At 58.7% G+C, this 10,489-nt stretch overlaps 1 protein-coding gene across 1 annotated transcript; it reads left to right on the top strand.

Annotated features, from left to right (window-relative positions):
• The first annotated feature begins 892 nt into the window (after positions 1-892).
• On the top strand, positions 893-8,399 carry SRSF6 (serine and arginine rich splicing factor 6). Its single transcript, XM_054173375.1, has 6 exons — positions 893-1,166; positions 1,479-1,627; positions 3,593-3,720; positions 5,872-6,080; positions 7,449-7,538; positions 7,659-8,399. Exons 1-6 carry the CDS (start codon positions 1,060-1,062, stop codon positions 8,020-8,022), a joined length of 1,047 nt encoding a protein of 348 aa, XP_054029350.1. The 5' UTR covers positions 893-1,059; the 3' UTR covers positions 8,023-8,399.
• Positions 8,400-10,489: the final 2,090 nt, after the last annotated feature.

The raw sequence follows: 10,489 nt of genomic DNA on the forward strand, positions 1-10,489 counted from the left end.
GCGGAGGGGGCTGCTGGGGGGGCAGCGGAGTGGAGCAGCGGGGGGGGGCTGCGGAGGGGGGCTGCGGAGGGGGCAGCGGAGGGGGCTGCTGGGGGGGCAGCGTAGGGGGCAGCGGAGGGGGGCTGCGGAGGGGGCAGCTAGGGGGCTGCGGAGGGGGCAGCGTAGGGGGCAGCGGAGGGGGGCTGCGGAGGGGGCAGCGGAGGGGGGTTGCGGAGGGGGGCTGCGGAGGGGGACAGCGGAGGGGGACAGCGGAGGGGGCTGCTGGGGGGGGCAGCGGAGGGGGGCAGCGGAGGGGGGCAGCGGGGGGAGCAGCTAGGGGGCGGCTGCGGGGGGGGGCAGCGGGGGGGGCTGCGGAGGGGCTGCTGAGGAGGCAGCTAGGGGGCTGCGGAGGGGGCTGCGGAGGGAGCTGCGGAGGGGGCAGCTGCGCCGCCGCCGCGGCCCTGTCTGACAAGGCCGAAGCGCAGAGAGCGCTGGCGCCGCCGCCGCGCGCAGCCATGGGGGGCGCGGCCCGAGCTCGCGCAGCAACCGCCTCAGCGGCCGGGCAGCGCGCGGCGCGTGGCGGCCGCGGCGCAGACGTCCGGCAAGGCCCCGCCCGGCCCAGGGACGGCCCCGCGGGGCCCCTGGGAAGCGACACTGCGCAAGCGCGGAACGCGACCCGGCCCGGCCCCGCCCCGGCGCCCAGCGCGTGCGCGGCGCGACCTGGCGCCTCGCGAGGGCACGCACGCAGCCTCGCGCACGCGCGGCACGCCCCCACCCTTTCCCCCATTCCCCAGTGCCGCCGCCTCCCCGCGGCCCGCTCGCGGCAACGTGATGACGTCGTCACCGCGCCCCGTTTCCCCTCCCGGCCTGCGCCGCAACGTCCGCACCGGGCCCCGCCCCCCGCCATAAAAGCGGCGGCGGGCGGCGGGCGCCATTGTGCTGCGGAGCAGGCCGCGGCGGTGGCAGTTCGCGGTTCTGCGACGCCGCGCTCCGGACCTCTCTCGCCGCTTTTCTCTCTCTTTCCCTCCTTCCCTTTCTCTTTCTTCTTCTCTCCCTCCCCTTCCCCGCTCCGCCGCGGACATGCCGCGCGTCTACATCGGCCGCCTGAGCTACCACGTCCGCGAGAAGGACATCCAGCGCTTCTTCAGCGGCTATGGCCGCCTGCTCGAGGTCGACCTCAAAAATGGGTGAGCGTCGTCCCAGCGCCCGGAAAGCCGATGCCGGGCACCTGGCCCTTCTCCCTACCCCCTTTCCCCCCCCGGCCCTGCCGTCGCCGGACCGGGCGGGCCGCCCCCGCCGCCTTCCTTTCCTTTCCCTGCCCCATGTTGTCGGCCGCTGCCGCGTGGCGCCCGGCTCAAGATGGCGGCGGCGCGGGGGGAGCGGGGGCGCTGCGGCGGGGCCGGCGCCCATTGTCCCGGCCCGGCTCTGCCGCCCCGGGAGCCGCGGGCCGGCGGGCGGCTCTCGGCGGGCCCTGACAAGGCCTTTCCTCCCCCTCTCAGTTACGGCTTCGTGGAGTTCGAGGACTCCCGCGATGCCGACGATGCCGTTTACGAGCTGAACGGCAAGGACCTGTGCGGGGAGCGCGTCATCGTGGAGCACGCCCGCGGCCCGCGCCGCGACAGGGACGGCTACAGCTACAGTAGTCGCAGTGAGTACGGCCCCGCCGTGCTGCGCGGTCGGGAAGTGGCTGCGGGCAGGGCGGGCAGGAGGCTAGGGGAGGTCGGCTCTTGGCAGGGCGGTGGAGCGCAGGGGGCCGAGTCCCGCGGGGCCGAGGGGGTTGGGGGTGTCGCTGTCTCGGCGAGCAGGGCAGGAGGGGATGCCCGGTGCAGCGCTGGGAGCGAGCTGCCTGCGGGCAGAGCGCTTGCAGGACGGTTTTGCCTGGCACCGGCGCTGCACTTGGCTATCTCTTAAATAAAACACCAAATAACGTCAGAGGGTAAACGTGAGGCGATTCTGGCTGCGGAACCGTAGCCCGGAGAGGGTCTCTAGTTAGTTTCACACGGTGTGCTCTGCTAATTCCAGGGCCCCGGTGTTCTGGGGAGCGTTTAGATGAAACTGCGGTGTTGCATCACTAATGCTAGCGAGTAAATAGCGTTGTGTAATCGGGGCAGGGGTGCTGGGCTGTGAATTCGCTCAGCTGCAGCCACAGGAGGGGCGGGGGGAGGGTTTCAGGCAGCGATGTGTTTTTAGGGCGTGGGGGATGTTGCGAACGTCTCTGTGCTCAGCTGGCTTTGTAACTGTAACGACTTGAGCTGAGCGCCTAGAACTGAGCTGGCCTAGCGCTGTAATGACAAGTACTGAACTTTGCCTCTCAGTGTAGTCTCTTGGAGTTGGGGGGGGGGGGGGGGCGGGGGTGGGGTGGGGTGGTGGGGGCTGTGCCTTAGGGTAAATATATTTAGGGATGAAGGACAAGAAAGAGGAAAAAGAGAGAGAGAAAGAGAAGCAGAATGTTTTGTTTGTTTGAAAATTGTTGCATGTTCGATTTCCAACCTTTTTAACAAGTCCTTGATGTTTCAATTTAAAAGTGACCAGTGGGGCTGAGGCTGTGTCCACTGAGGCTAAGATGACTGCCTTTCCTGATTGGCCATGGCTTTTCCATACATTGTGTGACCCTTGCCCTATGACCCTTTGGCTGACCTTACCGGAAGCCATGACGACAGCAGCCTTTTGCCATTAGACGCAGGGTGATGGTGAGGATCCCAAGGGTTAGACCCAAAACTGGTTAAACTGAACTAGGGGACTGTTAACCTTGGCGTGTGTTGTGGCCAGACCACCACCCAAAGCCTCATGCTGTGATGTAAGTACTTAGTGTAAACGAACCTAGCGTTGAACCGTGCTTTGTAACCACAAACCGACTGTAGAGAGTGATGCATGTGCTCAGTTAAGGTTGATCTTTTTTACACTGTTCTGTAAAGTAAAAACTTAAGCCCAAGTGGAGAGAAAAAAAAAAACCTTTGATGAAAATTGGAGAGAAAAAAATCAACCAGAAAAAAAAAAAAAAGAGAGAAAAAAATCAACCAAAAAAAAAAGAGAGAAAAAAGAACCAAAAAAAAAGGAGAAAAAAAATCAACCAAAAAAAAAAAAAAGAGAAAAAAATCAACCAAAAAAAAAAGGAGGAAAAAAAATCAACCAAAAAAAAGGAGAAAAAAAATTTTAAAAAAAGGAGAAAAAAAAAATTAACCAAAAAAAAAAAGGAGGAAAAAATCAACAAAAAAAAAGGAGAAAAAAAATCAACCAAAAAAAAAAGGAGAGAAGAACAAAATTATAACAAGGAGCAGTCACTCTTCTACCAGATCTTAGGAGAACCAAACCACCACAGGCTTGGAGGATGCTTTATTGCTGATGATTTCTTTATCCTCAGCCTGTTTTCTTGTGAAGTTTTTTTTTGCCATGCATTGTGGCAAAAAAAAAACAAAAACCAAACCCAATTTGCAAAGTTTCTGTTTGGAGGCTTAGAGCACCCAAAAAAAAACCAAACCAAACCAACCAACCAAAGAGCAATAAGTCCTTACTCCAGTAAATTAGTAACTGTTTCTTTTGTGAACTAAGCTTTTTCTCAGTTCCCCCCTGGGGGCTTGCAGGCAGGCTAACTTTGTTTCTTTGCACCATCAAGGTGGGGGAGGTGGAGGCTATAGCAGCCGGCGGCAGTCTGGACGAGATAAATACGGCCCCCCCGTGCGGACAGAGCACAGGCTGATTGTTGAGAACCTGTCCAGTCGCTGTAGTTGGCAGGATTTGAAAGTAGGTATTGCTCTGCTGCTCCCTTGCCTGGCTCAGGGGAGTGCTTGGTGGCACAGAATCCCCCAGGTAACCGGGCTGGAGAAGACCTCAGAGATGGTCGAGTTCCAACCCGGCACCCAGAATCCTCCTCCTCAAGTCCAACCTGTTCCCTAGCACCCAGCACCTCCTGACAGCTAAACCGTGGCTCCAAGTGCCACATCCAGGCCCCTCTTGAAGACCTCCAGGGATGGTATCACAGTACCACTAAGGTTGGAAGAGACCTCAAAGATCGAGTCCAGCCTGTCACCACAGACCTCATGACTAGAGCATGGCACCAAGTGTCACATCCAGTCCCCTCTTGAACACCTCCAGGGATGGGGACTCCACCACCTCCCTGGGCAGCACATTCCCAGGGCCAGTCTCTCTTGCTGGGAAGAATTTCTTCTTCATATCCAGCCCAAACCTCCCCTGGCACAGCTTGAGACTGTGTCCTCTTGTTCTGGTGCTGGCTGCCTGGGAGAAGAGACCAACCCCCACCTGGCTACAGCCTCCCTTCAGGGAGTTGCAGAGAGCAAGAAGGTCTCCCCTGAGCCTCCTCTTCTGCAGGCTAAGCAACCCCAGCTCCCTCAGCCTCTCCTCCCAGGGCTGTGCTCCAGACCCCTCCCCAGCTTTGTTGCCCTTCTCTGGACACCTTCCAGCAGCTCAACCTCTTTCCTGACCTGAGGAGCCCAGAACTGGCCACAGGACTCCAGGTGTGGGCTGAGCAGTGCTGAGCACAGGGCAGGATGAGCTCCCTGCTCCTGCTGGCCACACAGATCACCCAGCACCATCTAATCAACTAAACCTTGGCTCCAAGTGCCTCATCCAATCCCCTCTTGAACCCCTCCAGGGATGGGGACTCCACCACCTCCCTGAGCAGCACATCCCCAAGGCCAATCTCTCTGGGAAGAATTTTTTCCTAACATCCAGCTCAAACCTCCCCCAGTGCTGCTTGACTCTGTGTCCTCTTGTTCTGTCACTGCTTGCTTGGGAGAAGAGAACAATTCCCATCTGGCTATCGGCTCCCTTCAGGTAGTTCTAGAGAGCAGTTAAGGTCTCCCCAGAGCCTTCTGACTGAGGGTGTGAAGTAGGGAGTTTCACTGGGTTGTTCTTCACTAAGTGTTGTTCTTTCTGTCAGAAAAGAGAGGATTTTCAGACATAAAGTGTTTTAAATGCCGTAGCTGCTGGTACAGCCTTGAGCTCAGGTAAAGTTGCAGCTGCCAGACACAGCTGCAGGACACAGGGGCCAAAATATTCACACACTAAGAACCACAGAATTGTCAGGGCTGGAAGGGAGCTCAAGGCTCAGCCAGCTCCAACCCCCTGCCATGGGCAGGGACACCTCACACCACAGCAGGTTGCTCACAGCCACCTCCAGCCTGGCTGCAAAAACCTCCAGGCAGGAGGCTTCCACCACCTCCCTGGGCAGCCTGGGCTGGGCTCTCACCACCCTCATGGGGAAGCTGACAAAAGACATCAGCCAAGAGACTGTAATGCTGCTGGAAGGTCAGAAAGTGACAGAAGAGACCAAGAAGTAAAAGGACTTTATCCACTGAAATGACTCCATGCATGAGTAACCATCTCCCAGAAATGAACCTGCAGCCCTAGAGTGAACAGAAAGCACACAGAGACCACTGCTGGGTATGCAGGCTGGGAGGGTAGAAGGAATACCCTGGAGAAGAGGAGGCTCAGGGCAGACCTTCTTGCTGTCTACAGCTACCTGAGGGGAGGTTGTAGCCAGGTGGGGGTTGGTCTCTTCTCCCAGGTGAGCAGCACCAGAACAAGAGGACCCAGTCTCAGGCTGTGCCAGGGGAGGTTTAGGTTGGAGGTGAGGAAGGAATTCTTCCCAGGAGAGATTGTCCCTGGGGATGTGCTGCCCAGGGAGGTGGTGGAGTCCCCATCCCTGGAGGTGTTCAGGAAGAGCCTGGATGAGGCCCACGGTTTGGTTGATCAGATGGTGCTGGGTGCTAGGTTGGACTGGATGAGCTCTGAGGCCTTTTCCAGCCTGGTTAAGTTCTCTTGAGGTGGATGAATGCCCTTCCTGCTCCCTGTGCTTGCCTGGAGCTGCCCGGGGCTCCTGCAGGGCGCCTGCCCCGGGGGCTGGCGAGCTAAGGCCGCGTCTCCTGCCCGCAGGATTTCATGCGGCAGGCTGGGGAGGTGACCTATGCGGACGCGCACAAGGAGCGCACCAACGAGGGCGTGATCGAGTTCCGCTCCTACTCGGACATGAAGCGCGCCCTGGACAAGCTGGACGGCACCGAGATCAACGGCAGGAAGATCCGGCTGGTGGAGGACAAGCCCCGCTCCAGCCACCGCCGCTCCTACTCGGGCAGCAGGTCCAGGTAACCGCCTGGGCGCCACCTCTGCGGATCATCCGCTCCAGGCCCCCTGCACACGCAGCGCCGCCAGGTGAAAGCCTCCAGAGCAGAGACTCCACAGCCTCCCTGGGCAGCCTGCTCCAGGCTCCAGCAGCCTCACACCAGAGAAGTTGGCCCAGGTTGGATGAGGCTCTGGCCAGGCTGATCTGGTGTGGGGTGTCCCTGCCCATGGCAGGGGGGTTGGAACTGGCTGAGCCCTGTGGTCCCTTCCAACCCTGACTGATGCTATGATGACCTGCTCCAACCTTCCTAGGCAGCAGTGGAGTTGAAATGAGCTGGCCCAGCACCCTGCCAAGCTCAGCCTTAATTGCCAGGCAAGGCTGGGGTGCTAATTGCTCCTCTAAGGGGCAAGGCATTCTGCTGGCAGTGTTTTAGGACAAGCTGCTACACCTCCAAGCAAGTGCCAGCCCCTGGCTCTTCTTATCACCACAGGCACAGGAGGGCCTTCTAATCTGCTGGGCTCCACCCTTGTTTTGAGGGCTTTCTACTGAAGCCCTCATGGAGGCTCAGCAAAGAGGAACTCTGACCTATGGTCATGGAGTGGGAGTGGTGGGAAGGGACCTCTGGAGATCATCCACTCCAAGCCCCCTGCCAGAGCAGGGCACCCAGGGCAGGACACACAGAACACAGCCAGGTGAAAGCCCCCAGAGCAGAGACTCCACAACCCCCCTGGGCAGCCTGCTCCAGGCCTCCAGCAGCCTCACACCAGAGAAGTTTCTTCTCGTGTTGAGGTGGAACCTCCTGGGTTGCAGTTTGTGTCCCCTGCTCCTTGTCCTGTCCCAGGATGCCAGCAAAATAGACCCTTCTGCTTGGCACCCTTCAGATACTTGTAACCATTGATCAGGTCTCCTCACAGCCTGGTCTCCTCCAGACTAGCCAGCCCCAGGGCTCTCAGCCTTTCCCCCTCAAACACTTGTTCAGTCCCTTCATCCTCACAGCCTCCCCTGGACGCTCCAGTCTGTCCCTGGTCCCTCTTGACCTGGGGAGCCCAGAACTGGACAGAGTACTCCAGCTGTGGTCTCAGTAGGGCAGAGTAGAGGTGGAGGAGAAGCTCCTTTGACCTGCTGGGGAGATGTCAGTCTCTGCATCGAGGCTGCTGAGAGTGGCTGTGGGTGCCTTTCCCTGCAGCTGATGCTGCAGGAACAGGATGATGCAGAGCAGCCAGGCTGAGAGTTTCTGCCGTGTGAGACCCCAGGTGCTGACCCCAGGCGGATGGGGGACTCTGTGTGTGTGTGTTCATGGGGCTCTGCAGAGGTTCTGTAGCAGCTCTGAGCTGGTGCAGCAGGGCAGAGCAGCCAGGGGAGTGACCTCCTGCCCCTGCCCTGTTCCCAGGTCACGCTCCAGGAGGCGCTCCAGGAGCAGGAGTCGCAGGAGTCGCAGCAGCCGCAGCAGGTCCCGCAGCATCTCCAAAAGCAGGTCCAGGTAAGCCGGGTGCTGGCAGGGCAGGCAGCGCCGCTGCTGCCAGGCACCTGCACGTGCAGGGCAGGAGGAATAAAAGCTGCCTCGGTGGGTTGCTCCCCTCCCTCCCTCCCCTCTCCTCAGGTCTAAATCCAGGTCCCGAAGCAAAGACCGCTCCCGCTCCCGGTCGAAAAGCAGGAAGTCCAGGTCCAAGAGCAAGTCCAAAGCCAAGTCTGACCGGGGCTCACGCTCCCACAGCCGCTCCAAGGAGAAGTCGGAGAAGTCTCGCTCCAGGTCCCGGTCCCGGTCCCGGTCTCCCAAAGAGAACGGTAAAGGCGACGCCAAGTCCAAGTCGCGGTCGCGGAGCAGGTCGCGCTCCGCCTCCCCCCCGCAGCAGCCCTCCGCCAAGGCTCGCTCCGAGTCGCCGCCCAAGAGAGCCGCCTCCCGCTCCCGCTCCAGATCCCGCTCCAAGTCTCGCTCCAGATCGAGATCCAGCTCGAGGGATTAAGGGCAGGGCTCCGCTCCTGCTCCCTGGCACGCCCTCACGGGACGCTCTCCCCCCTCGGGCCCTTAGTGTTATGTTAGTACTTCCGGAGTGGGGCTTTCCTTTCGCTCTTGCAGGAGGCCGTGGCCTGAGAACTCAGCCGCCAGGCTTCGGAGGGCCGCGCTGGGATCCCAGGCTGAGATGGGATGGGTGGTACCCAGCGGGGACAAGGGGCAGCGAAACAACACAGCACCAGATCCCTCTTTTTGTAGCAATCCAGCTCAAGGGTTTTGGTTTTATAGCATTTCTGCAGGAGTTTAACTTATCTACTCTGAAGTGCAAAGTGGTTTTTATATGAAAAATAAAACTGAATCTAAAGAGGCTTCCATCTGGGCTTTATTGAGGGGGGAGGGCTGGGGGAGGGGCTGGGCTTGGCTGGGTTCTTCTCCTCCTGTTTTGTTTTTAATGGCTTTCAGGGCTGTGGCTGTCGTCAGCTTGTTAGAATTGCCTTGCTGGGCAGCTCAGATGATTCTCTTCTCTTGATCAGGAGCAGGCTGCAACCCACATCGAGAGGTAAGGGCCAGGAAGGCTTCTTTCTAGAGCAGCAATAAACTGGAGTGGAGGCAGGAGTTGGATCTAGCCAAAAAGAACATTTCCCCTCTCCCCCCTCCCCCATACTGGGACTGTATTAAAGGTACTCTGGGACCTCTCTCCTACAGTATTGATCCAAACTCCTCCCTTTCAGACCTGAAAGGATGGAAGCTCTGACTCTTGTCAGGGTGGCACTGTCAGACTCTGGGATGTGCTCTGAGTCACTGCTCTCTCCTTTGTCAGCCTCCAAACACCTGTGGGACATAGGAAAACCTAGGGAAAGAAAACTCTCTCTCTCTCCCCTCCTTTTGTTAACCTCTTGCTTCAGACTGGGAGAGCTAAAGCCCTTCTTGTGTGTAAGTCTGAACCTTATTGGCCAATGGAATCTTGGAGCTAGAGTTCTGGTCTTAGCAACAACCAACCAACAGGCTTTGCTAAACCACAGTTGCCAAGTCACTTCTTGTGGACTAGCACTCAGCACCCCTCCCCCCCACCCCCAAGCCCCTTTCTAGCTGGAACTGATTTTTGTAACATGCAATAGCAAGCATTAGAACTGCCTTGTACTCTTTCTACCGTCTGTAGTTGGACTTGTATACAATTAAACTGCTGACTCAAACTGGTGTGGTTCTTGCAGTGCAGTGGCCTTCAACTTCTGCCTCTTCTGCTGGGGAGCTCGCTCCTGGCCTGCTCCAGCTGCTCAGCTCCAGGGAGAGACCTGGAGAGCACTGCCAGTGCCCTGTCTCTGCTGGGCAGCTGGGCCCCGGTGCTCCGCAGCTTCAAGGCCCAGCTCTAGGTGCAGCTCAGACCTGGCTTGCAGCAGCTTTAGGTCCAGTGCTCAGTAGCTCTAAACACAGCTCTAGATGCAGCTCAGTCCCAGCTTGCAGCAGCTCTAGGCCCAGTGCTCCGCAGCTTCAAGGCCCAGCTCTAGGTGCAGCTCAGGCCTGGCTTGCAGCAGCTTTAGGTCCAGTGCTCAGTAGCTCGAGATGCAGCTCAGACCTGGCTTGCAGCAGCTTTAGGCCCAGTGTTCAGTAGCTCTAAACACAGCTCAGACCTGGCTTGCAGCAGCTCTAGGCCCAGTGCTCAGTAGCTCTAAACACAGCTCTAGATGCAGCTCAGTCCCAGCTTGCAGCAGCTTTAGGCCCAGTGCTCAGCAGCTCTAGATGCAGCTCAGACCTGGCTTGCAGCAGCTCTAGGCCCACTGTTAGTAGCTCTAAACACAGCTCAGGCCTGGCTTGCAGCAGCTTTAGGCCCTGTGCTCCACAGCTCAAGGCCCAGCTCTAGATGCAGCTCAGGCCTGGCTTGCAGCAGCTCTAGGCCCAGTGCTCAGCATCTCTAAACACAGCTCTAGATGCAGCTCAAGGCCCAGCTTGCAGCAGCTCTAAAAACTGCTCTAGGCCCAGCTCGCAGCAGCTCAGACACAGCTCTAGACACAGCTCTAGGCCTGGCTCATAGCAGCTCTAGGTCCAGTTCTCAGGAGTGCAGACCCAGCTAGCAGCAGCTCTAGGTCCAGCTCGCAGCAGCTCAGACACAGCTCTAGGTCCAGTTCTCAGGAGTGCAGACCCAGCTCTAGATGCAGCTCTAGGTCCAGTTCTCAGGAGTGCAGACCCAGCTCTAGATGCAGCTCTAGGTCCAGCGTGCAGCAGCTCAGACCCAGCTCTAGATGCAGCTCTAGGCCTAGCTTGCAGCAGCTCAGACCCAGCTCTCGGTCGAGCTTGCAGCAGCTCGGACCCAGCTCACAGCAGCTCTAGATGCAGCTCTAGACCCTGCTCTGTGTGCAGCAAGAGAGATCTTGAGGTGCTGGAGCAGGTCCAGAGGGGAGCAACCAGCCTGGGGAAGGGACTGGAGGGAAAGGCTGATGAGGAGAGGCTGAGGGAGCTGGGGGTGTGCAGCCTGGAGAAGA

This window comes from Dryobates pubescens, chromosome 26 (genome assembly GCF_014839835.1).
Source record: "Dryobates pubescens isolate bDryPub1 chromosome 26, bDryPub1.pri, whole genome shotgun sequence".
NCBI lineage: Eukaryota > Metazoa > Chordata > Aves > Piciformes > Picidae > Dryobates > Dryobates pubescens.